This window comes from Siphateles boraxobius, unplaced genomic scaffold (assembly GCF_051911475.1).
Source record: "Siphateles boraxobius isolate OS27281-9 unplaced genomic scaffold, OSU_SipBor_1 5, whole genome shotgun sequence".
Classification (NCBI taxonomy): Eukaryota; Metazoa; Chordata; class Actinopteri; order Cypriniformes; family Leuciscidae; genus Siphateles; species Siphateles boraxobius.
In genome coordinates this window covers 11,683,089-11,709,978 of record NW_027509141.1, presented here as the reverse complement: position 1 = coordinate 11,709,978, position 26,890 = coordinate 11,683,089, and the positions used below count along the sequence as shown (strand labels likewise).

At 40.4% G+C, this 26,890-nt stretch overlaps 1 protein-coding gene across 2 annotated transcripts in view; it reads left to right on the top strand.

Annotated features, from left to right (window-relative positions):
* The first annotated feature begins 7,651 nt into the window (after positions 1-7,651).
* Positions 7,652-26,890, top strand: part of agtrap (angiotensin II receptor-associated protein) — a 32,922-nt gene continuing 13,683 nt past the window's right edge. Inside the window, exons 1-4 of one of the 2 annotated variants that reach the window (XM_077202822.1) lie at positions 7,652-7,828; positions 8,834-8,868; positions 14,212-14,323; positions 15,771-15,969. In XM_077202822.1, the coding sequence (XP_077058937.1) occupies positions 7,802-7,828; positions 8,834-8,868; positions 14,212-14,323; positions 15,771-15,969 (373 nt within the window). In that variant the 5' untranslated portion in view covers positions 7,652-7,801. The remainder of the gene's footprint in view (positions 7,829-8,833; positions 8,869-14,211; positions 14,324-15,770; positions 15,970-26,890) is intronic. The other variant, XM_077202823.1, reaches the window with a different exon arrangement.

The window sequence follows — 26,890 nt, the reverse complement described above, 5'->3', positions numbered from 1 at the left end:
ACATTTCATAAACTGTAAACCCTTCTACTCGCCTCGGGAATTTTCCTCTTTCATTCTCGTGAATGTTTACATCCCTCCAGACGCGTGCGCGAGCGCGGCGCTACAACAGCTGGCTGAACAAATATCTGAAACGGAACAAAGGTACCCAGACTCTCTTTTAATCATTCTTGGGGATTTTAACAAAGCAAATCTTTCTCGTGAACTACCAAAATACATACAGCACGTTACATGTCCCACCAGAGACAGTAATATACTGGACCACTGTTACACCACAATAAGAAATGCATATCACTCCGTCCCACGGGCAGCTTTGGGGCTCTCTGATCACTGTTTGGTTCATCTCATACCGACCTACAGGCAGAAACTGAAATCAGCTAAACCTGGAATAAGGACTGTGAAAAGATGGACTAATGAAGCAGAGCAGAATCTACAGGCCTGCTTTGATTGCACTGATTGGACTGTTTTTGAAGCTACTACCAATGATCTGGATGAGCTCACAGATACTGTAACATCATATATAAGTTTCTGTGAGGATACATGCATTCCTACCAGGACATTCTTATCATTCACTAATGATAAACCATGGTTTACTGGGAAACTCAAACGCCTTCGTCATGCCAAAGAGGATGCTTACAGAAGTGGGGATAAAATCTTGTATAACCAGGCCAGAAACAGATTGACAAAGGAGATCAGAGTTGCTAAAAGGAACTACTCTGATAAACTGAAAAACCAGTTTTCATCCAACGACCCATCATCAGTCTGGAATGGCCTGAGGAACATTACCAACTACAAGTCACCATCCCCTCGATCTGTGGACAATCAACACCTGGCTGACGATTTAAATTCATTTTACTGCCGGTTTGAAAAGCCCTCATTCACACCACACACCCGGTCTGATCTGCACTTCACACATTCAGCATCACCTCCTGTTCTCCAATTATCACTCCCCCCTCCTGCCATCCAACCTGAGCTTAAGGTCTGTGTGGAGGACGTGAGCCGAGTCTTCAAAAAACAGAAGACTAGGAAAGCCTCAGGCCCAGACGGCATCTCATCTGCTTGTTTAAAAGCCTGCGCTGACCAACTGGCCCCGGTCTTCACGCAGATCTTCAACAGATCATTGGAGCAGTGTGAAGTTCCCTGCTGCTTCAAACGCTCCACTATCATTCCTGTCCCCAAAAAACCCAAAATCACTGGACTTAATGACTACAGACCTGTCGCTCTCACGTCTGTGGTCATGAAGTCGTTTGAAAGACTGGTGCTGGCCCACCTGAAGGACATCACTGGACCCCTGCTGGATCCCTTTCAGTTTGCTTACAGAGCAAACAGGTCTGTGGATGATGCAGTCAACATGGGACTGCATTATATCCTGCAACATCTCGACAGACCAGGGACTTATGCAAGGATCCTCTTTGTGGACTTCAGTTCGGCCTTCAATACCATCATGCCTGGTCTTCTCACAGCCAAACTGACCCAGCTCTCCATACCATCCTTGATCTGTCAGTGGATCACCAGCTTCCTGACGGACCGGCAGCAGCGAGTGAGACTGGGGAAACACACATCCAAGACACTCACAATCAGCACTGGTGCTCCCCAAGGGTGCGTTCTCTCCCCACTGCTCTTCTCCCTGTACACTAATGACTGCACTTCTAAAGACCCCACTGTCAAGCTCCTGAAATTTGCAGACGACACCACTGTCATCGGTCTCATCCGAAACGGTGACGAGTCTGCTTACAGACTGGAGGTTGAACAGCTGGCTGCCTGGTGCAGTTATAACAACCTTGAGCTGAACACGCTCAAAACAGTGGAGATGATCGTGGACTTCAGGAGGAACAGCTCAGCACTCCTCCCACTCACCATCATGAACAGCACTGTGGAAGCAGTGGAGTCATTCAGGTTCCTGGGCACTATCATCTTTCAGGACCTGAAGTGGGACAATCACATTGACTCCACTGTGAAAAAGGCCCAGCAGAGACTGTACTTCCTTCGCCAGCTGAGGAAGTTCAACCTGCCACAGGATCTGCTGATTCAGTTCTACTCAGCCGTCATTGAGTCTGTCTTGTGCGCTTCCATCACTGTCTGGTTTGGTTCAGCTACCAAATCAGACATCAGGAGACTACAACGGACAGTCCGGACTGCGGAGAGGATTATTGGTACCCCCCTGCCAAACCTCCAGGACCTGTACTCTTCCAGAGTGAGGAAGAGAGCAGGTAAAATCATCACAGACTCCACTCACCCTGGACACCACCTGTTTGAACTGTTACCGTCAAGACGGAGACTCAGATCACTGGCCACAAGAACATCTCGGCACAGGAACAGTTTCTTCCCACAGGCCATTTCCCTCCTGAACAGTTAACACTCCTCCCAAGGCATATGCCTGTAAGTGCAATACTCCCACTGTTTAGTGCAATATCCCACAACTCAGGTGATACTTATATGTAGATTTATTTATTTATAATATTCAAAACACTGTAAATAGGTTCATAATCTGTAAATCTGAAAATGTCTATTCTGACTAAACCCAACTGTGATAGTTTTATTCTCATATATTTATATTTTTATTTTTTATTCTTATAATTTGTAGTATTATGTTTCATGTTGTATTTGTATATGTCCACTGGAAGCCTCAGTACCAAAACAAATTCCTTGTGTGTGCAAGCACACTTGGCAATAAAGCTCTTTCTGATTCTGATTCTGATTCTGATATTCAGGCCTACTATTAGGCTACGTGTTGTAGCCATTAACTAAGTGCATTTATTTCATATTTGTTAAAAAATAATAAATTTTATTTTTTCCCCATCTATGTTGATTATGAAAAGTGAACATAGGCTAAGATAGGATGCGCAATATATCGGGAGACATGCTCAGACATGATTTTGGCCACTTAATTAAGTTTTGTTTTGTAGAAAGCCTTTCTTTAAAGTGAATTTCGTTTTGTAAAAATTGTATCTTAATTTTAATATTTTTTTCATCAACCAATTGCATGGATTTAATAAATAAGCAGCAAATAGCAGACAATATAATCATGAGTCATGACATGGAGGCGCGGGCGCGGTCCCTTGCATTGCACGTGAACTGGAGTGCATCTCATCACAAATTAACCGAAACTCAGTATATGCCTCACAGACATGAGAAATATATCTATAAAGAAAGCTTGAAATGTCTTTAAACGAAACAATTATAAATGAAAAGAAATAGGCTACTCTCTCTATATTATATTATATTGTATTCACTACGGAGATGGTGATCATCAAATTAATCTTTGCAGACACAACTCTAATTTATTATTAGAAATAAAATCCAATTTTATTTATAAAAAAGGTGTTTATCGCGTTTTGGAAAAGAGCTTCTCATATCTTTTAGTTTGTCAGGGTTTTTTGTGGTGTTAGGAATTGTTTTTCTGCGCATTTCCGCACTAACCAAAACGTGCGTACATGTACACCACCTCCTGAGCTGGCGTAGGATTTGAGCGTGCCGTACGCCAACGTCCATATTGATAAATATCAAAGTCACCGTGGTTTTGGGTGTACGCCAGGTGTACGCTGGAAATTTGGTGTACGCACTTTTGATAAATGAGGGCCAGTAAGACTGATCGTTGTGAATAACAGTTTCTATGCAGTTCTTCAATCTGTTGGTTAAGGCTTTTGAAAAGATTTTTAGATCAACGCACAGCAAGGAGACAGAGCGCCAGTTCTTTAAGCAAACAAGGTCTCCTTTTTTGGGGATCAAAGTTAAAACTGCTCTCCGACAACTTAGAGGAAGGGTCTCTCTTTCAATGCTTTCCGTAAAAACATCATACACATCCTGGCCAATTAAGTTCCAGAAATCTTTATAAAACTCGGATGAAAGACCATCCAAACCAGGCGACTTTCCAGGATTCAACTCCAGGACAGCTCTCGAAAGTTCAGCCATTGTCAAAGGGCTCTCAAGATCCATCTTGTCCCTGTTTGATAATTGAGACAAGTAATTCAGAAGAACATCAACTTCTACTCCATTACATGGCTCTGAACGGTATAAATCTTCATAAAAGGAAATAGCAAAAGCATTCATTTCTGTTTGTGTTGTTAATATTCTTCCATCTGGAAGCTTCAGTTGATGAAGATGCTTATGTGCCCTTGGCTTTTTTTCATGTCCAAAGAAAAAAACAGTAGGAGAATCCATGTTATTTGGGCGGGTGAACTTTGTTTTTCTTTGTTCTTCCGCTAAGCTGCTTAACAGAAATTTATTTAGTTCAAAAGAGTCAGTGGAGATGGATCCTGTGGCACCGTGACTGCTTTCTCCAAGGATTTCTTGTTCAATGGCTTTCATTTTCTCCACTAGGGCACCCCTGGCATGTGCAGTAAACTGCTGGCAAAATATTTGTATCTGCACCTTGCCGACATCCCACCATTGACTTAAAGATGGGAAATTTACTCTCTCCTCTCTCCAAGAATCCCAAAAGTGGTGAAAAGCGTGGACGAAGCAGTGATCCTGAAGTAAACCGTTATCAAAGTGCCAAAGTGATTTATAGGATTTAATAGTCTCAGCAGAAAAAGCCATACTAATATAATGATGGTCTGAGAGAAAAGTGGGCGAAATAGAATTCCTAAAAAACCTTCCCCTTTTATATAATTCAGTATAAAAGCGATCACGTCTAGCTCTAGACATATTATTTGAGTTGACTTTCATCCAAGTGTACTGTCTAAGCCCAGGAAATGCATCTCTCCACAAATCAACAAAATTATAATAATCAATTACACTTTTCAGAATCTTGGCTGAAGGAGGATGTGGTTCATTAGGATTCCAATCCAATTTCTGATTTAAAGTGCAATTAAAATCAGCCCCCAGTATAACAATATTATCCCAGGGACAGTCTGATAATGCATCTGATAGTTTTTCAAAAAAAGTGATACGCTCCCGACCATCATTTGGAGCATACACATTAAACAGAAAAAAACTGTGTCCCCTAAAGTAACATCTACTCGTAATATTCTTCCTGTTATTATCTCAAAACTTTTTAAAATGCCACCTACCCAGGGTGAAAACAAAATCGCTACCCCTGCACTCACATTTGTGCCATGGCTTAGAAGAACATTACCCTTCCAATCACTAAACCACTGGGATTGGTTCTGCAAATCTGTGTGCGTTTCCTGAAGTAAGATCACATCAGCCTTTTTAAGAATTAAATAATTGAAAAGATCATTTCTTTTTACTATACTACGACAACCATTAATATTTAGAGACCCAATATTAAAAAAAAGTCATAACAAAAATTATAAAGGGGTTATAAAACAACCCACCACATCTGCCTTTTAACACTTTTCATAAGATCAATGTTTTTTCAGACGTGAATTTAGACTTTTTCTAACCGTGCTAACAAGTTATAAGCATGTAGCGTTTTGGTTGATCTAGTTCCTCCAAGGTCGCCTTTCGCATAGCAATGGTACCAGACTCCACGAAAAGTTCTAAATCAGGAAAGTGTTTATCCAATTTGGGTTTTCTCTGATTTTTAGTAGCGTCTAGGAAATTACTCAACTCTTGAACTGTGTAAAAAGGAGGTTTTAAATGAGGAGTAAAAAAATCCCCACAGAATTTCCTTGTGAATTGGCATCGTGTTCTTCTCCAGTATCTGGACATTCGCTTTCAGAATCATTCTCAGATAAGTCATCAGTTCTCTGTGACAACAGATCTATATCAGCCTGTAACAGGCTGCTGCTTTGGACAGGCGAGTATTCAAGCTCACTTTGCTTTTCTGGGTGTTTTGCATCACTAACTACCTCTGAAGCAATGAGCTCATCAACAACTAGAGCATTGTCACCTTCATGTGTACTAATGACCGAGGCTCTGTCTGTATCTTCAGTGGGACAATCTTGTGCAAGCACACCAGAACCCTCTCCACTATTAGATAAAACTGCAGTTTCATCTAGCTGTAGGCCTATATTATCAGTAGACGTACTTTCTGCAATGTTATTATTATCCACAGCGGTATTCACCTGTTCCGTTACAGAATTACTCTCCTTCTCAGCCTCCAAATTTAAAGGACACGACGGTCTTATATGGACCTGTTTCCCGCATGTAAAACATTTCATTGAATCAACAGAGATAAATATCGTATAATTTTTCCCATTCAACGTCAGTTTTACAGCAACTTCCAGATTTTGATATTCAGCATTTAAAATCATGTATGTGTGATGTCTAAATGACATGATGTGCTTTAATTACGGTTTCTTTTTAAACAAAGCGGAATCATTTTGATCGGTCCCATTAATTTGCCGTAACGCGCCAGAATGCGCTCAAGTGTATCATTTGGAACGAACGGAGGAACATTTGAAAGGATAACTTTCTTCGAGGGGTTAGACAGCGGCAAAACCGGAATAAATACATCTCTCACTGATAATCCATGTTCAACCAAATCATCAACCATAAACGTTTCCTTCAGAAAAATAAAAACAACTGCTTTGTTAATTCGCGATGCAGACAAGATGTTCACCGGACCAACAGCAACTAAACAATCTTACACTGACACTCTCTCATCTGATATGTGTGTGTGTGAGTGTGAGAGAGAGTGAGAGTGTGAGAGAGAGTGAGAGTGAGAGAGAGAGTGAGAGAGAGAGAGCTGTGCAGCTATTTGTAACTTCAACAACTGAATCAGTCCACAGCCTCTTCCCCTTTTCTCAAAAACACATAAAATAACACTTAATTTCAACATTTATTCTCTCTTGATTCGGCCATATGTAAAGCATGCTGGGAACTTACAAGCACAGCCCAGTTTCAGTTAATGCAACACAAATCATTCATGTAATCACAACACAAACGGATGCAGTAAACTTCAATATTACATATTTAAGCGGACTGAACACAACCAAATTAAGGTAGGACAAAAGGAATAGCAATTTTACCACCAGCCCTATTGTAACTTCCTCGACCATAACAGAGTCAGACTAACATTGCAAGTTCATCATCTCTTCATTCAACCCGGAAGAATTTGATTGCAACTTCACCACCATTGAAACCGCCTGAAAACTTACTTAACTGGATGGATGTTTGGTTGTTTGAATGGATCACGGGGACCCTTTACTATACTTGTAAGGAAGGTGTAGGCTGAGTGGAATCATTAAGCGGGTCTTTATTAAAACAAAATCCAAACAGTAGTCACAACTCGTAGTCAGGTCACAGGCATTGGTCAAAGCACAGGCAAAACAATCGAATGGCAGACAAATCCAAAAAACAGCAATCCAAAAAATAGCAATCCAAAAGCGCGAGTCAAAAAGCAGAACAAAGGTCATAACAGTAATCAAAGGAGAATGGTAGAACACTTAGTAAAGCAGAGAACTGACAATACTTCGCAATAAGGTAGTGATAGCACATGGCTTAAATACAGAGTGACAGGAAATGACAAGACAGGAAAATGATGTGGCAGGAACAGGAAGTAACAGAGTTCAATATTCAGGTGATGGCTCCCTCTGGTGGACTGGTGCCTGATCAAACGTTACAATACTAACATCACTAGCCCTAATTTTTCTTATAATTTATTTTTGCACTGTAAGCACTGTATATACACTGTATAAATGAAAGCAGTGACGTCAATACACACATACATACACCGGTTCCCCAGTTCTGCTCTCACATGGAATAATGAGCATAAGTGGGAGGTGTAGTCACATGGCTCTGATCAGGCTAGTATCACATGGTTTGTGTTTGCAGTGACTTCAGAGCACTGGACTAACTTCTGTTACACACCGTTATGATGAAAGTGTTTTATGCTTCCTTTGTGAAATACTGAAAACTACAGAGGGATTTTTAATCGAAAAGAGGCAGTGACACAATGGAAATACCAGCCATAAGTCTCAAGGTAATTTATTAGTTTTTTATTTATGTGTTGTATAGTTTGTACATTGATTGTTAAATGATCCATCAAAATCTGAAAGATCAAAAGGAAAAGGTTGTTTTTGTTTTATGTAAAAAGTATGTATACACTTTATGAAACCGGAAAGATCAAATAAAAACATCAATAAAATTCTATTGCATAATTCATCATTCTAAAGCAATTTTTTTGTCAGTTTCATGTCTTACATTATTTCCTCAGATGTGCTTCCCTGATTCTAGTTGCACATTTTACTATTTCTCTGTCAATGACTGTTTCAAAACCTAAACGGTTTACCAAAACAGCATTTTCTGTGCGTTCATCATATAGAGGCCTTCAGAAGTTTATCACAGTCAGGCCGGGCAACCAGGAACCCTTAAAATTATTAATGGTAATTGTAGTAAATAGTTATTTTCTTTATTTTATACCAAATTGGGTCTCACATTTTAGCTTTTTTACTTACGTAAAAATAAAATAAAATAATTGTTTGGTACAACATGCTTATTGTGTTCATGTTGTATTGCAAAACACTGCACTTTTGCTGAGATACGGGTAATGTTAGAGACAGTTTTCATGGTAAGGTAGGTTTAAGCGCTGCAGGGATGGGTTAAAGGGACAACAGTAATTATAGATTTAATTACAGAAATGAATTACAGATGTATTTATATGCAGGTTAAAATATATGTACAATGTGAATAAATGTCCTGTATTAATATTAATGTATCAAATTATTTATTTAAACCCTTATGTCTTAAAGGCACATAAAGTGGGACTCAGAATGGTCCTTTTGTATTGGTACATATCTTGATTTTTTTGAAAAGCATTGCCTGCAACAATTTTGTATTTTAGGGATACCCCAGATCATAGGTGCAGCATGTAGCCCAAAAATGCCCATGACTGAATGCTCAGTAGGTTTTGAGCCACGGCCTGTTTCTAGGGAATGCATCTGTACATTTACTCATGTGCTGCACTGTGCGTGTGTTTTCTCTGCAGGCAATCGTGTTGGTTCACTGGATACTGACAGTCTGGTGAGAGTTATGGGGCATTTGCCTTTCTCGTTTCTGTTTTTTTATCACTAACCTGAGGAATTTCACCTTTAGTGAAAGTTTATCATCCAGTTCTCAGTTCAGCAGAATTAGAAATACATTTCTTCTTCAAACTAAAGTGTGTGTGTATATATAACATTTGAAGCCATAGCTATAAAATTTAAAGCCCCTTATATATATATATACACACACACATAGTGTCCCTAAAAATGTTTACAAATACAACACACACACATACACCCACACACAGACACACACGTACGTGTGTGTGTGTGTTTTAAAATACTCATAATCAGACGGTGACTCAGTGTGTAGCACTGTCGCCTCACAACAAGGGGTGTTTTCTGTGTGGAGTTTGCATGCTCTCTCCGTGTCAGCGTGGGTTTTATACAGTTTCACCCACAATCCAAAAACATGCAGATTAGGTGGATTGGACATGCCAAATTGTCGTAGGTGTGAAGGGCATCCGGCGTAAAACCAGTGCAAAATCAAATGTGTGTGTAAATCAGAATCAGAATCAGAAGAATCAGAAAGAGCTTTATTGCCAAGTGTGCTTGCACACACAAGGAATTTGTTTTGGTGCTGAGGCTTCCAGTGGACTATACAAATACAACAAGAAACATGAAACATAATACTACAAATTATAAGAATAAAAATATAAATATATGAGAATAAAAAGTATCACAGTTCGGTTTAGTCAGAATAAACATTTCCAGATTTACAGATTATGAACATATTTACAGTGTTTTGAAATAAATCTAAATATAATTATGAGTTGTACCAGGTTATCACCTGAGTTGTAGGATATTGCACTAAACAGTGGGAGTATTGCACTTAAAGGCATATGCCTTGGGAGGTATGTTAACTGTTCGGGAGGGAAATGGCCTGTGGGAAGAAACTGTTCCTGTGCCGAGATGTTCTTGTGGCCAGTGATCTAAGTCTCCGTTTTGACGGTAACCGTTCAAACAGGAGGTGTCCAGGGTGAGTGGAGTCTGTGATGATTTTACCTGCTCTCTTCCTCACTCTGGAAGAGTACAGGTCCTGGAGGGATGGCAGGGGGGCACCAATGATCCTCTCCACAGGCCGGACTGTCCGTTGTAGTCTCCTGATGTCTGATTTGGTAGCTGAACCAAACCAGACAGTGATGGATGTGCATAAGACAGACTCGATGACGGCTGAGTAGAACTGAATCAGCAGCTCCTGTGGCAAGTTGAACTTCCTCAGCTGGCGAAGGAAGTACAGTCTCTGCTGGGATTTTTTTTACAATGGAGTCAATGTGATTGTCCAACTTCAGGTCCTGAGAGATGATAGTGCCAAGGAACCCGAATGACTCCACTGCTTCCACAGTGCTGTTCATGATGGTGAGTGGGGGAGTGCTGAGCTGTTCCTCCTGAAGTCCACGATCATCTCCACTGTTTTGAGCGTGTTCAGCTCAAGGTTGTTGTAACTGCACCAGAGAGGCCAGCTGTTCAACCTCCAGTCTGTAAGCAGACTCGTCACCGTTCCGGATGAGACCGATGACAGTGGTGTCGTCGGCAAATTTCAGGAGCTTGACAGAGGGGTCTTTAGAAGTGCAGTCATTAGTGTACAGGGAGAAGAGCAGTGGGGAGAGAACGCACCCTTGAGGGGCGCCAGTGCTGGTGGTGAGAGTCCTGGATGTGTGTTTCCCCAGTCTCACTCGCTGCTGCCGGTCCGTCAGGAAGCTGGAGATCCACTGACGGATCGAGGATGGTATGGAGAGCTGGGTCAGTTTGGCTGTGAGAAGATCAGGCATGATGGTATTGAAGGCTGAACTGAAGTCCACAAAGAGGATCCTTGCATAAGTCCCAGGTCTGTCGAGATGTTGCAGGATATAATGCAGTCCCATGTTGACTGCATCATCCACAGACCTGTTTGCTCTGTAAGCAAACTGAAAGGGATCCAGCAGGGGTCCAGTGATGTCCTTCAGGTGGGCCAGCACCAGTCTTTCAAACGACTTCATGACCACAGACGTGAGAGCGACAGGTCTGTAGTCATTAAGTCCAGTGATTTGGGGTTTTTTGGGGACCGGAATGATAGTGGAGCGTTTGAAGCAGCAGGGAACTTCACACTGCTCCGATGATCTATTGAAGATCTGTGTGAAGACCGGGGCCAGCTGGTCAGCACAGGCTTTTAAACATCGGGGGGATGGTGACTTGTAGTTGGTGATGTTCCTCAGGCCATTCCAGACTGATAATGGGTCGTTGGATGAAAACTGGTTTTTCAGAGTAGCTTCTTTTAGCAACTCTGATCTCCTTTGTCAGTCTGTTTCTGGCCTGGTTATTCAAGATTTTATCCCCACTTCTGTAAGCATCTTCTTTGGCATGACGAAGGTGTTTGAGTTTCCCAGTAAACCATGGTTTATCATTAGTGAATGATAAGAATGTCCTGGTAGGAATGCATGTATCCTGACAGAAACTTATATATGATGTTACAGTATCTGTGAGCTCATCCAGATCTGTGGTAGCAGCTTCAAAAACAGTCCAATCAGTGCAATCAAAGCAGGCCTGTAGATCCTGCTCTGCTTCATTGGTCCATCTTTTAACAGTCCTTAACACAGGTTTAGCTGATTTCAGTTTCTGCCTGTAGGTCGGAATAAGATGAACCAAACAGTGATCAGAGAGCCCTTAAGCTGCTCGTGAGTGGAGTGATACGCATTCCTTATTGTGGTGTAACAGTGGTCCAGTATATTACTGTCTCTGGTGGGACATGTAACGTGCTGTCTGTATTTGGGTAGTTCACGGGAAATATTTGCTTTGTTAAAATCCCCAATAATTATTAGAAGAGAGTCCGGGTGCCTTTGTTCCGTTTCAGATATTTGTTCAGCCAGCTGTTGTAGCGCCGCGCTCACGCACGCATCTGGAGGGATGTAAACATTCACGAGAATGAAAGAGGAAAACTCCCGTGGCGAGTAGAAAGGTTTGCAATTAATGAAATGGGTCTCTAAATTAGGAGAGCATATCTTGTTCAGTGTTGTTATATCTGAACACCAATTTTCGTTAATGTAGAAACACAATCCACCACCTCTCGTTTTCCCCGTTAGCTCCGCGATGCGATCCGCTCGGAACAGCTGGAAGCCCGGCAGATGTATTGCGTTGTCCGGTATGGCTTCACTCAGCCAGGTTTCAGTGAAGCACAGAGCAGCAGAGTTAGAAAAATCCTTGTTAATCCTTGTGAGGAGAAGTAGTTCGTCCATTTTGTTAGGAAGGGATCGGAGGTTCGCAAGATGAATGCTGGGGAGTGCAGTGCGCAGGCCGCGCTCGCGGAGTTCAACCAGCGCGGACCCTGCAACATGAGCCGGAAAAAAGCTAGTGTAACTGCCCCACCCCTGACCATTGTTACGATCTGTGTTGTGTTGTGTAATTCAGAGAAGCCATGGGACAACTGGAACTGCTGCTGATCTGGAGAGTTTGTTTTTGTGGATGTTTGGGAAGCATGTAATGGATGGAATAAACAGAGTACAGCATGATAAATGTTGCTTCTGTGATTTTATCACCTGCACAGATCAAAGACCAATTAATTAATCGGCCAAAATCACTGCATATAACTGACGCACACATACACTCAAACTGCTATACACAGCAATAAAGCTATTAAATCCAGTCCATCCATGCATAAAACACTTCTAAGCACATTTCTAACACTCTTAACAGAAATATATTTGAATATTATGTACTCAATCCAACTACTGCCAACTTTTACACTTTATATTAAAAGAGAACTGCTTACCTCTCCTTAGCGCACTAAAAAAGCAGATTGAGGATGCAGCGCAAGCTGAACAGAACTGACGTCACTATGCCAGGGGTGAAGGTATGACGTCACTTTGTAGGTCAACCGGCAGTTAGCATCACACTGGTTGGTTCGCTCGACGAAAAAACGATATGATTTTGACATAGGCTTTTGGATTATCGCTAAAAACAAGCTCTGTGGTAAACAAAAGTTTATGATACTTGCAAGTATTGTCCATCAATATAATTATCACAGATGATCATAACTTTTTGTGATTTGAATTTTGAAGCCTAAAGGTAGGCTATAAACAAACTACACCACATTCCCACGAATTCAACGTCACCATCACTAAGTTCCAAAAGCTCTTTCTTTTTTTATCTAAAACATTGTCCCAGAACGTTTAAGTTAGAATAGTTTGTAAGAGCACAATTATAAGCATAACGAGGCTGTAAAGAGAACCGAGTCTGTTCAGCGTGATGACGTTTAATCTACTCGACAGCCTCTGTAGTCCCTTTTAGCCACTTGTAAGCAACCACCTTTTTCAAGACACGTAACAGCTTTAAAAAATCACGATTGGGGTAATATTGATGTATTTTATGTCATAGAATAAAACGTGAAAGTGTCTTAAGCTTGTTCACCACATACCTTATTTCAGCCATTTAACCAAAACCCTGTTCAAAAAACCCATTGACTTCAGGACGATGGAACCAGAAGTGTTAAAATGCTAACCCACTTCCGCTTTTTGGCCTACAAAGTGATGTCATACCTGCACCACTCTATTAATCATAAAACTCTTTTTCCCAAAATGACACTGATAAAGTTCAAAACATAATTATAATGTTTTCTTAATAAATACTATAAAAGTAAACAAATAAAAAGGTAACACTTTATTTCGATAGTCCACTTTAGACATTCTACTAACTATAAGTAACTTTACAGCTACATGTCAACTAACTGTCATTAGAGTATTAGTAGTCCGTCTGCTTAATATCTGCTAACACTTTATTTTGTTTGTCCCCCAATAGATATTCTACTGGCTATAAGTAACTTGGAAACTACAAGTCAACTTGTTCTCCTAACCCGAACCCGAACCCTAACACCTAACCATAACCTAACAGTCTACTGACAGTTTACTACAGTCTACTAATACTCTAATGACAGTTAGTTGACATGTAGTTGAAAAGTTACTTATAGTTAGTAGAATGTCTAAAGTGACTATCGAAATAAAGTGTAACCAATACGAATGGTTGTTTACAAATCCAAATCTTTAGTTGTTTTTTATTTTGATTTCATTTTGTTGATGACAAATTTTCAACTCACTTTTTTTCTCTCTTTGCACTATTATATTACTATTGTGCAGGACTTACAGTAAGCTCAAAAGAAAAAAAAAATGTCAGATTATATTACCTAAAATCTGTAATGTAGCAGATTGTTACAATTTTCAAAATATAATTGTATTCAGTAATTTACACAAATTTGTAAGTAATATACCTAGCAATGAATCGTACTAAATTAAGTTAAATTTACAGCCCTAATTAAAATATTAGTCTTAACATTTGAATGTATGTTTATGTGCAGGGCATGCTTGTTTCCTTGGCTTCCTACTTCTTATGTGTTGGGGAACGTGAGCGTTCTTGCAGTGGGAGTGTGGGCCATAGCACAGAGAGACTCCATAGATGCTGTATTATTGGTAAGTGTGATTTTTTTTTTAATTTTTTAATTTTTTTTATTCATGAAGAGCATGATTTTTAGAGCATGAAGGCCTAGACATTAATTTTATTCAGTATTTATTATAGATGAGAAATCCACACCTTTATTATATTTGAGTATTTCATAGCCATACTTTTGACCGGCCAAAAAGTCTGGCTCACATTAGCCGCTTTTCTACTTCTGTGCCAGTGCGAGCCAGGGCTAAAACGGGACATCAAGCACAGAGGCCAAAATCAAGTTGTGTTTCCACTGTCAGGCTGGTACCACAGTAGCCCTTCAGCTCAGCCCTAAAATCTGCCCTTAACATGCCTCCATTGAAAGACATCACACAACCTCACCATTTCACCAGCTGATTGAAAACTAGATAGCACAAAACAACTCTGTTAAAGGGGTCCTATTATGCTTTTTCACTATTTCAACTTTAGTTCATGAGTTCACACTTATATCAATTAAACAGGGTAACTATTTGGCGTACTGTCCGGGTTGAGGGCTCCGAGCTCGGAATTTTTGCCCGAACCCAGAGTACTCCCCCGATTGTTGTAAGTGTATTTAAGACTAGAAGTGAGGATATGAGGTGGTGGAGGGATACTGTTAAACTGTAAACGAACGGATGTAAGTTTGCTGCATATATACCTCCTTAACTCGTTGATTGGGTTGATTAACAGAGTGTGCTCCACTCGTGTCTAATTAGGTTTGATTATCTGAGTGTGCTCCACGTGTGTTTAATTAGGTTTAATCATCTGAACGTGCTCCTCCCGAACTTTGTTAATAAAACATCATTGAGTGTGTAATGATGCTATTTGAGCATAAAAAAGATCTGCAAGGTTACAAAGGTGGAAGTCCACTCCAAGGGGAGATATTTTATTTAAAAGAATCCACTTTCCAAGAATACAACAAACTAGTTAGTTTAAATAATCCCCGCCCACGGAATACGCAGAAAAGAGTACGATGCCTGGATGAGCTGCTGCTATATAAAAGAGATGCTGTTTTGTCCAAATCTCATTTAATTGACCTTCCAAAAGCTTCATAGAAACCGGTACTAAACAACTCGTTTGGGCCAGACTGGGGAGAATGGAGCTGTAATAATGTAAAATATGTGAAAATGGATGTGTTTTTTGAACAATCAAGCATGAAAGCATATTCTAGTACACCCAAAAAACTAAATCAAGACTTCTTAAAAGGGCATAATAGGACCCCTTTAAGGCTTCTAAGTCCAAAGGCTTACACGTTTAGAAAAATATTGTTAAAATGTCATATGTTTACGATACATTTCTGTGCATTTTGCATTTTTGTGTGGCCAGCCAAATAGATAAGTGCTTACAAGATGGTCGTTGAGCATGCTGAGACTACTTGTTATTTTATTTTCATGTGTTTGTATATATTATATTTGTCATGCTAATGTTTGATATCTGCTCTTCTTCATTCAGTTCTTGATCGGGTTGGCAATGACCATCTTGACTGACATTGTTAATTTGGGTCTTTACTATTTGACGCCTCCAAACTCGCTGGACTTGTTCCGTTTTAGTGCAGGCATGGCCATCCTGAGCCTGGTGCTCAAACCGGTTTCCTGTTTCTTCGTCTACCAGATGTACCATGAGCGGGGTGGCGAATACAACATCAACTTTGGTAAGTTGGTGACTAAAGAAAGGAAAAAGATGGGTGACTGATTGTAATGTAATGGGTGATTGATTCATTTTGGTGCTTTGTGATGCATGTGAAAGTGTTTCCATGAAGTTAAAACACCAGCATTGTTTTCTCTGGTTTGTTTAAAGCAGTATCTTGCCTTTGTTTAATCATAATAATTATGTGGACAAGCAGAGTATATCCCTGAAAATGGCAAAATGAGATAAAAAGAGGAGCGGGTAATTGAGTTTTAGAGCTAGTCACAAGACGCATGCCCGACAGAGTGGCCCACATAAAAGAAAAGAGACATACATCTTGGCTGATCTCTGTTGTTTGAGGGACCGTGTGTGGACCTAAATGGATTAGGCCATTTATTATTATAAAGACCTTTATGATCCTTGTTCTTAAATAAATCCTTGAAATACAAAATAAAAGTAAGAAAATCATGTCAATTTCAAAATAAACACTCTGTGCAAACTCCCAATTGTATTGTACACCAATATATCCTTGGTAGAAACCCAAAAATCAAGAAAAAACACGTTGAACAGGCAAATCACGTGGTCTCGCGCATCCAGTCGCTTCGCTTCTGAAATGCTCCTGGTGTGAGTTGGCACCGCGTGGAGGACGGAATAAAACCTTGTCGGAGCTTTAAAGTATGGAACGCCAAAAGGGTCAAATTTCGCCACTAACCAAACGCGTTTCATTCACTAAACGCCGGTGTTTACGGCGTTTAAGACGAAAAGACCCACAAAGCGTTACAAAGCGTTACAAAGCGGACCAAATGCGAACGTCATCGGAATGGCCGTCAGCGAACGTTACAAAGGGGACCAAGTGCGGACGTCCTCCGAACCTCCGCTCGGGAACGTTCCAAAGCGGACCTAATACGGATCTAAATGAACGTTTGAAAAGTCCGGGGGACGTGCCTTGTTTGCTGGGTTGGTCTGCGTGCATGGAGAACAGTGTTGTTTTGCTCTAAGTGACAGGGGTTCGACTCCAAGGTCTGACCGTAGCCTATTTTTATCTCCACTTCGTTTTGTATTGGTCTGTTGGTGTATGTCTTTTAAATTTCGGAAGACTACCCGATAGCTGACAACATTGAGTAGCAGGCTGTAGGCTACTTATTACGGAAATGACAGCAGCAACTGTTTTAAGTCTGCGTACAGTGGCTGCTGTGGGTCCCTTTATTGCTGATTATAATGATTTAGATGGGCCTAGCCCAGCAAACATGCTTCTTTGGGGCCCGAATGGGGCCCTTGCGGGCAGCCCACTGTGGGCCCAGATACCGGCGTTAATGCGGGGCACGTGTGGGCCCCAGGTGGGGCCCCAGTGGGGCAGCCCAAAAGTGTGGGCTGACTGTGGGCAGGCCCACAGTAAGTAGAGTGGGCCCCCATGGGGCCAGTTGTGGGCCCACAGCAAACCCTTATAGGGGCCATGTGGGGCCATTGTGGGCAGCCCACTGTGGGCCTAGATTACGGCGTGAAATGCGGGGCACATGTGGGCCCCGAACTATGGGACTGAGTGGGTCCCCATCCGGTGGGCAATGTGTGGGTATACTGTGGGTACAGTGGGTTAAGTGTGGGCATACTGTGGGTACATTGGGTTAAGTGTGGGCATACTGTGGGTACATTGGGTTAAGTGTGGGTATACTGTGGGTACATTGCTTTAAGTGTGGGCATACTGTGGGTACATTGGGTTAAGTGTGGGCATATTGTGGGTACATTGGGTTAAGTGTGGGCATACATAGGGTACATTGGGATAAGTTTGGGCATACTGTGGGTACATTGGGTTAAGTGTGGGCATACTGTGGGTACATTGGGTTAAGTGGGGGTATACTGTGGGTACATTGGGTTAAGTGTGGGCATACTGTGGGTACATTGGGTTAAGTGTGGGTATACTGTGGGTACATTGGGTTAAGTGTGGACATACTGTGGGTGCACTGGGAAAAGTGTGGGCATACTGCGGACAATACAAAGATGTGGTGTTATATATCTGTGGCCTAAACAAACAAGATTAGTTTGGTTCTACTTTGCATTTGTCACAATACTTGCAAAACAATTGCACTTGTTGAAAGTCGAAGTAGTACATTACAAGTCATATGTTTTAAATAATTTAATTTATTCACAGTCATGTAAAAAATATATACAATACATTACCGTTCAAAACTTTGGGGTCAGTACGATTTTTCAAATAGCCCTACTTTTGAACAAAGTAATCCAGTCGTCAGCATGTAAATCGTGAAAAAAATTCAGGAACGTTTGAACAGAACTGTCAAAAGAGCAGCATTTATTTGAAAAAGATTTTGAGTTAAAAGAAAAAGTCAAAACAAAAAAAATCATTTAAAACCACATCAATCAATCCCCTCAGATAACGGAGTAACTTGCTCCTTCCACCATCCCAGTCTCTTGCATTAGGATCAGCATGATGCTGCTTCAGCTGTGTCAGCATCTAAAGTGAGAAAAAAACAACAACAACAATTGAAATGTTAACATAAAAAAATGTATTTAAAAAATGGGGGTTGTTCCAAGTGTAATTTATACACTTGTGTTTTCCCAAGGGTAAGGTCATTTCCACCTCAGAAAACAAGTAATCTTCTGTACTTTGACTGGAGGATAATTTGAGTTCCGGAAAAATAGTTACAGGTTTTTTATTAATATCAAAAACAAATGTAGGTGGTGTTGTTGAGAGAGAAACATACAGAGAGTGAACCAATTGAGGGCATGATGAAATGAGAGCTTGAGAACAATTTACAAAAATTAACACAATATATAATTCTGTCAACTTGTACTCACACTCATGTCATTCCAAACCTGCATTATTTCTTTTGTGGAAGATTCTTCTGATATTTCGAAAAATGACTCAATAAAAAGTCAATGATTTTCATTGTATGGACAAAACAGATTAAACATTATTCAAAATTCGTCTTTTGCATTCCACAGAAAAAAGTAAATAATACATGTTTGGAACAACATGAAGAACAATCCCTTTAATGTCTTTATCAAGAAATCATTGATGGCTTTAACTTGCAGCATGAATATGTCATTTTTATAAAAGAAAATGGGCTCGAGCACCCACGGAAAATACCGAGCACCCACGTGTGCAAGACTGCCAGTAGGCTACATTCATTTAAAATTAAACATTTCAGTTGGTGCTATGTGAAGCGTCTGTCTCACTGTGATTGGTTATGTCGCTGTCAGTCGCCTGCTCCATATCCTATCCACCAATCACAGCGTTTCTCGGATGAAAACGCCTCTGATCGCGGTTACGTGTCAGTTAAACTTTTGATCTCCAATCCCTATTCAATTCACACACCTATCCAATTCCTAAAAGGGGTCCCACACAGGACGAGAAGCGCAGGTCAGCGCAGTGCCATGTCTTTTAAAATTCGAACACATTATTCTCTATGAGTGTAACTTACACACACTGGCGGCGCCCAGCTACGGCTATTAGGACCTTGTTCAAAATCCTGCCGTGCCACAGAGCGCGATTTACATAGTAAATCTATGATCAACCTGTGCTGCAATATACATTTAGTTTTACATTCATTTACAGAAATCAGCTGCTTGAATGAAAATCGCTGATGTTATCGGATTTCCAGGTGATATTCTCAATTCATTCAGTCAACGGACCCCCCGGTTGTATTTAATTGTACAGTACAATCATAACATAGTACAGAATTATCTTAATTCCATAATGTCCTTAAACATAACATTACAATATTGCTGGCCATAAACTGACAAAGTGCGCGTCCGGTGTGCGATAGGCTACCTCGAGTTGTCATAGACGCGGCGCTGCGCTTCTCGTTCGGTTCTGAAATGAAAACATTTTTTTGACTAGGCCTAACGTTACTTATTTTTTTAAAGGGCGTGCGCCTATGAGCACCCACGGAGGAAAACATAAATCGGTGCCTATGGATGTAACTGTTATGGAGGGTTGCCCACAGTAAACCCTTATGGTGGCCCCACAGTGAAAAACTAAAAATAGGTAAATCCTAATGGGGGCCCAAATGTGCAACACTGCTATGGGCCCCGGATGGGCTAACCCACTGGGGGCCCGTGTGGGTTTAATCGGGGCAAACCCACAGTGGGTTGCCCACAGTAAATCCTAATGGGGGCCCAAATGGGCAAAACTGCTATGGGCCCCACATGGGCTAACCCACTGGGGGCCCGTGTGGGTTTTATTTGGGCAAACCCACAGTGGATTGCCCACAGTAAATCCTAATGGGGGCCCAAATGGGCAAAACTGCTATGGGCCCCGCATGGGCTAACCCACTGGGGGCCCGTGTGGGTTCTATATGGGTAAGCCCACTGTGGGCTTGCCCACAGAAAGCCCACGTTGGGGGCCCCATAGGGTTTACCCTTGCCCACACTGTCCCACAGAAAACCTACACTTACCCACAGTGGGCCCGCACTGGCATGTTTGCTGTTTAAAAAATAAAAATAAAAAACTTTTACAAGATTTTATTTTAGAAAAATACAATATAATTATTTTTAAAAATACACATTTAAAAGAAAACCTAATAAAATATGTAGCATTAGCCATTATGGAAATACATGCATCACACAACTCTTTATTATTTACAGTCCATAAAAATATACTATTATAATACGAGAATATATTTACAGTTTTCCCATGTATTTTTACTGAGGAATTGTATTGTATTGTGTTTTAGAGTTAACGGAAAATTCCGTAAAATTACTGAATAAAGTCTTGGCAAAAAAAGGACCATTACATTTTCCATCTTTAGCCCTCATTTCCACAATGGTCCCCTAAAAATAACGCCAGAAATTCTGATTCTGATTCTACAGAAAATTAATAATTTAGTTTTACAAAAAAAGTCATATAATCGTTATATTATATGACATCAGAATGAACAAGGTAGTACAAAATATATTATTCACTGTTAGAAATATTAATGTCTATTTTAAGGCAATATCAGCGTGATAATAAATCATTTATATTTGACATATATTACAGTCTTGTATGATGGTCAAGAGCAGCTGGGGCTTGCGTCATCTCTTGTTTTAATAGTTCAATCGTTTTGGAAGGCTCTACCTGTGTATCCTGTGAACTGTTAAAATAGTCTTATGATCTTAAAAAGCGAAATGGACTATATCGTGAAGCATATAGGCTACCTTGGCCCATCTAAATCATTATAATCAGCAATAAAGGGACCCACAGCCACTGTAAACGGACTTAAAACAGTTGCTGCTGTCATTTCCGTAATAAGTAGCCTACAGCCTGCTACTCAATGTTGTCAGCTATCGGGTAGTCTTCCGAAATTTAAAAGACATACACCAACAGACCAATACAAAAGAAACGAAGCAGAGATAAAAATACAGTCGGACCTTGGAGTCGAACCCCTGTCACTAAGAGCAAAACTGAAGGTAGTAAGTTTGCTTGGTAATCTAATGTATTTCACAGACATGAATGTAAATAGAGGCTCAAATCATACTATATACCCACATATGATAAACGAAAAAGGGGGATACACGTGCCCAATGAAGAAATAAAAATATGATAACAGTCCAAACACTAGTCCTAACAACATTAGAAAAACAGAAGCCTTAAAGGAGCATTTCACCCCTGGGAACCTTGATCTTCATTGAAAGTGGGTCATATATGTATTTGAAATCTGTCAACATTTTCAAATTTGGTGCCTTTTTGACCGAGTTATGACAGAAAGTAACTTTATAGCGCATTAGTTTGGTAAACCACATTTCCCACAATGCAACGCGTTTGAACAGCTCCAGAAGCCACTCCCACTAATCCAGAACACCGCCTATGCGTGACCCGCCTATACGAGAATGCATTACGCTAGCTAAAGTTACCACTTGAGTTTGAAAATCATTTGCGATCTCATTCTTGATTTACTCCTTCTTACTATTTATTTTGAAATGGTGAACTATTGTATGGTACCGGGATGTTCAGTCACCTCAAGGAAAGGTCCAAAAGTAAGTTTTCATGCCCTACCGAGAGATTTGGAGCGATGCAAACAGTGGCTAAGAGCCTCTGACATTTCTTCTAGAAGGAATTGGCATTTTAGAGATTCTTTGCAGCAGACAGACTCTAGCTCGGTGTCCATAGGCGCACAGTTACAGCACGAGCACCACCAATTCGCTACAGCGCGAGCAAGCCCGGGCTTCTCGTCTGCGCCGGGCTGGTCTCCTGCGGCGGTCGCGGCCGCAGCTGACGCCGCCGCCTCTTGTTCCTCCATCAGCCTCAGCTGCTCTTTGCTATATTGTGGCTCGTATAAATAGCCACGAACATCAGTTTCGAGCAAAAGATTTTCAAAATCCTCGTCTTCCATATCGTGTGTCGTAAATTCAGGCATTATGGTAAATCTAACTCCTTGAGCGCTTGTTAGCTTAGCTTGCTGTCTTCCAAGCAAGATGGCAGATTAATAGTTTAGTTTCTTCAGGTTTAGTCCCACCCACTGATCTGTAATAGGCCGGTGGGGTCAGTGGGTTCCACGCCCTTGAATAATAATGAGCTAAAGGCTGTAGTTTTCTTAATATGCAATGAAATTTATCTTCCGTCCTATCGTGACGCAAAATGACGATATTTACGATAGGACGGAAGTAAAACACTTAAATCCTTTTTTCTCCCATCTCAGAAAAAAAACAAGCAAAATTCCACCATCATTATAATATATGACTGGGTTTCTAACAATACAAACCTTAATGCAAATGGGTGAAGTGCCCCTTTAAGACGATCGCAATTCAGATCGACAATCTACTTCATTAGATGGGCTGAACTTTAAAGAAAAGGGTGGGGCTGATTATAATATTATACAAAACGCCGCTTTTTACGCCGTCTTTGTCAGACAGAAGCGCCGCAAATAACGGCGCACTATGGATGGCCTGCGACGTAATAAACGGCGTCATTGGCTGGATAAAAAAAACGCAGAAAATGACGGCACTTTTGCTTTGTAAATGCTGTAATTTGCAGCGTTTGTATCACAGAACGCTGTATTTTGCGGCGTCTTTTCGTCTTAAACGCCGTAAAAAGCGGCGTTTTGAGAATGAAACACGTTTGGTTAGTGGCGAAATTTGACCCTTTTGGCGTTCCATACGACCGTGGCGTCTAATGTCTCAGATCTTACGTCTGACGCCTGAATACTATGGGATTTCGGCCAGACGGCTGGCGAGCGTATACACGTTAGTTCACCTCTCAGTTTGCTTAAGGCTGATTTATACTTCTGCGTCGGACCTACGCAGGAGCCTCTACGCTGTAGACTACGCTTTGGTTTTAATTTATACTTCTACGCAGAAGTTGTCCGCGTTGACGCACGCAGAGGCAGCATGTGAAACCCGAGGGAGCGGTTTGAGCAGACCAATCACAGCGCTTGCGTCCGCGTAGAACTGACGCGTTGTTAAGGCCTCATTATGCTTCTGCGTCAACTCCACGGCGTAGCTACGCCGTCACTCCTACGGCGTCGTGGCCGTTTTATGGTGCTGCGTCAGGTTGAGTTGCATCGCGGTGCATCTGACCAATCACAGCACTTGTGGTCTGCGTCGCCTCGACGCGTAGTTAAAATTTTTGGGAAATGCACGTCGAGCTACGGCGGAGGGGTTCGCGGGGATGCAGAGGGGTCTGAGGGGGTACGCCGTCGATTCGACGCAGAAGCATAAAACAGGCTTTACATTGTTGGAGAGGTGCACGTCAGGGTACGCCGAAGGGTACGCGCGCTACGCACAGCCTACGATGTAGCTACGGCGTAAGTTCGACGCAGCAGTATAAATTGGGCTTTAGCGATCGCCAAAAAGTGCACAAATCACACCTCCTAATCGGAACGCCATACGAACAAGGGTGATCCGTGTCAGCAGCGCCGCGTCAGACATGTTTCTGGTGTGCAAAGACACAGAAAACGCTGACACAACAGAAACGCCACGCTCACACCACGCAGCCAGTGTGTCTCCGGCCTAACTCGCTTCTCTTTTCTCAACCCTCCGCCCCTCCTGCGCTCTGGCTTAAAGAGGCAGGAACACAAAATAATCAATCCCCCCCAAAATAATCAATTTACAAATAGTGAAATAAAATAAAATAATGAACTAGTAAATTGAAAGGTTACAATAAGGATAATATGGAGCTCATACTTGAGGAAAATAATTTAGTAAAAATGTGCAATTTGGTGCAGCTGCTTATATTTATATGAACAAAAAACATTCTTATAATGTAAATCAGTGAGATCTTTGTAACAGTAGCAGACTACTTGCATAAAATGCATATAAATTTAATTTGTCACTGATAATGTCACACTATATTTCAAACTGATATAACTTAGATGATATTAAAACACTGTAAAAAAAGTGAAATTTAAGGTAAAAAAAAAACTGCCAGCTGTGGTTGCCATAAATTTACCACAAAAATAGCAACATTTTAGGTTTTAAAGATTTAAATTAAATTTACAGTAAAAAATTTAATACATTTCATTAACTGGTAATATTAATATACCAACCTATACTAATATCTCTTTTGTACCTTTGTTATACACTGACAACCATCAAAAGCAGGTGACGATAAGATAATCACATGATGAATAAAAACTCATCACAAGTAGCTTTCCCACAAACTGAGAAGGTAACACACATGACATTGAAAAAAATGCAGCAAACATTAATTTAACATTACATGTAGCATAAAACCCTACTGATCATAAATTATTAGAAAAAAACTAGAAAGAAACTTTACTTACTAATACTTGATTGAAATACGAAATAACAAACATGCATCAAATGTGAATTTGTCACACAGGGAATTGTCAATTTAAGTTTTTCTTCACTTTTAAATTATACAATTACTGGTTCATTTTCGGTAAAAAAACCCTCTAAAATTACATAAAATGTAAAGTTAGATCTATCACAGTAATTCACCAAAATTATATAGGAAGGAAACTGTCAGGATTATGTTCTGTTCATTGTGTTTCATTCTGTTCACATAGTGTTCATTAATCATCTTATTAGTTCCCTCATTTAGTCTGATATTAGGGGCTTTCGCACCGGAAGAACCTTTTCATAGTTACAAGAACTAATGGTGGAAGTGCCCCCTTTTTAAGCTGTGCACTTTAAAACCTTTCTGTAAAAAAACTGCCAAATTCTGACAGTATTTGTTGTCTTCGAGAAAGTAGCCTGCATGAATATACTATGAATTAACAGCGCTCAAAGTCGACACTCAGAGGCTGTCTCCCAAACCAAACCCTATACCCTAATTCACTATTCCCTACATTAGTTTAATAATATAGTCCACTTGACAGAGTGAATGAAAAGAAGTGAGTGAATTCAGACACTGATGAACACCTGATGAGCAGAATCACTGAAGGACAGAGAAATAAGAACAGAAAAAAGAGAAGAGACGAGCAGAAACACAAGAACAACAACTGAATTCCAGCCACAGCCGTAAGGCCCTTGAAACCAGTTTACAAACCAGTTTGACATTATTTCTTTAATACATTTACAGAAGTTCTTGTAGAGAAATAACTGAGGTTTGGATGTTGATGTTTTATTGAAATTAATAATGTTTGTAGTTACCATTATGGTGATTTGCTTTAAGTCAAGTCACCATTTATGTATATAGCACTTTTTACAATACAGATTGTTTCAAAGCAGCTTTAGAGAAATAACAGGAAAATAATTCAACAAAGTTTGTTTCGGCTGTACAGCAGATCTAGAAGAAAATAGTGTCAGAGTCTAGCTTAAGTAAGTTCCGTGATGGTTCATTTTTGTAAAAAGGTAATTATTTAGTTAATTTATCTATACAGCCACTCTGGAGAAAACAGTGATGTCATCATCTAGCTCAGTTCAGTTCTCATATAATGGTGTCGATGCAGGCAGATCAATACTATTGTTGAATATTAAATATCCCCAACGGTAACACTTTATTTCGATAGTCCACTTTAGACATTCTACTAACTATAAGTAACTTTGCAGATACATGTCAAGTAACTATCATTAGAGTATTAGTAGAATGTCTGCTTAATATCTGCTAACACTTTATTTTGTTGGTCCCCACATAGACATTCTACTGACTATAAGTAACTTGGCAACTACAAGTCAACTTGTTCTCCTAACCATAACACCTAACCATAACCTAACAGTCTACTGACAGTCTATTACAGTCTAATGACAGTAAGTTGACATGTAGTTGAAAAGTTACTTATAGTTAGTAGAATGTCTAAAGTGACTATCGAAATAAAGTGTAACCTCCCCAACTAAGCAAGCCAAAAGCCAAAGGCGACAGTGGCAAGGAACCAAAACACCATCAGTTGACAGAACGGAGAAAAAAAAACCTTGGAAGTAACCAGGCTCAGTCGGGGCAGGGGTAGGGGGCAGTTCTACTCTGACCAACTTCCACCAACAAAAACCTGATGTTAAAAAGTCAAGGATCAACTAAAGCAAACACTGTTCTCCATAATGGTCATTCAAACCAAACAGTATTTCAATAAAACCTAAATATCTAAATATCTGTTAATTCTCAATAAGAGCTTCTATAGACATATGGCAGAAATAAAATGTTTCTGCTTCTCTTTTTTCTGTTTTTGTTGTTCCTCTATCCTTCATTGATTCTGCTTGTTAACAGCAGGTGTTCATCACTAATGCTCAACAATCACAATATATTCACCTAATTATCTCAATTCAGCACAGCATCAATATTAATTTTACTCTTAGTGTGAACATCCTGTGGGGATAGAAGGGTTAAAGGTGTAAGATAAAAAGACACTCTGCGGAATGTATTTTAACATTACTGTAATATTCTGTAACATTTCATAATAAACTGTAAATTAAGTTGAAACTGTAGAAAAAAAAACTTTACCATAACAAAAAGTGGTCATTTTAGTTTAGAATCCAGTTCTCACTATTAACTTAGACTTTTGCCTCAAACTCACGTTTAGTGAAGAGGATAGGCGTTGTAACAGGACTGTTAGACA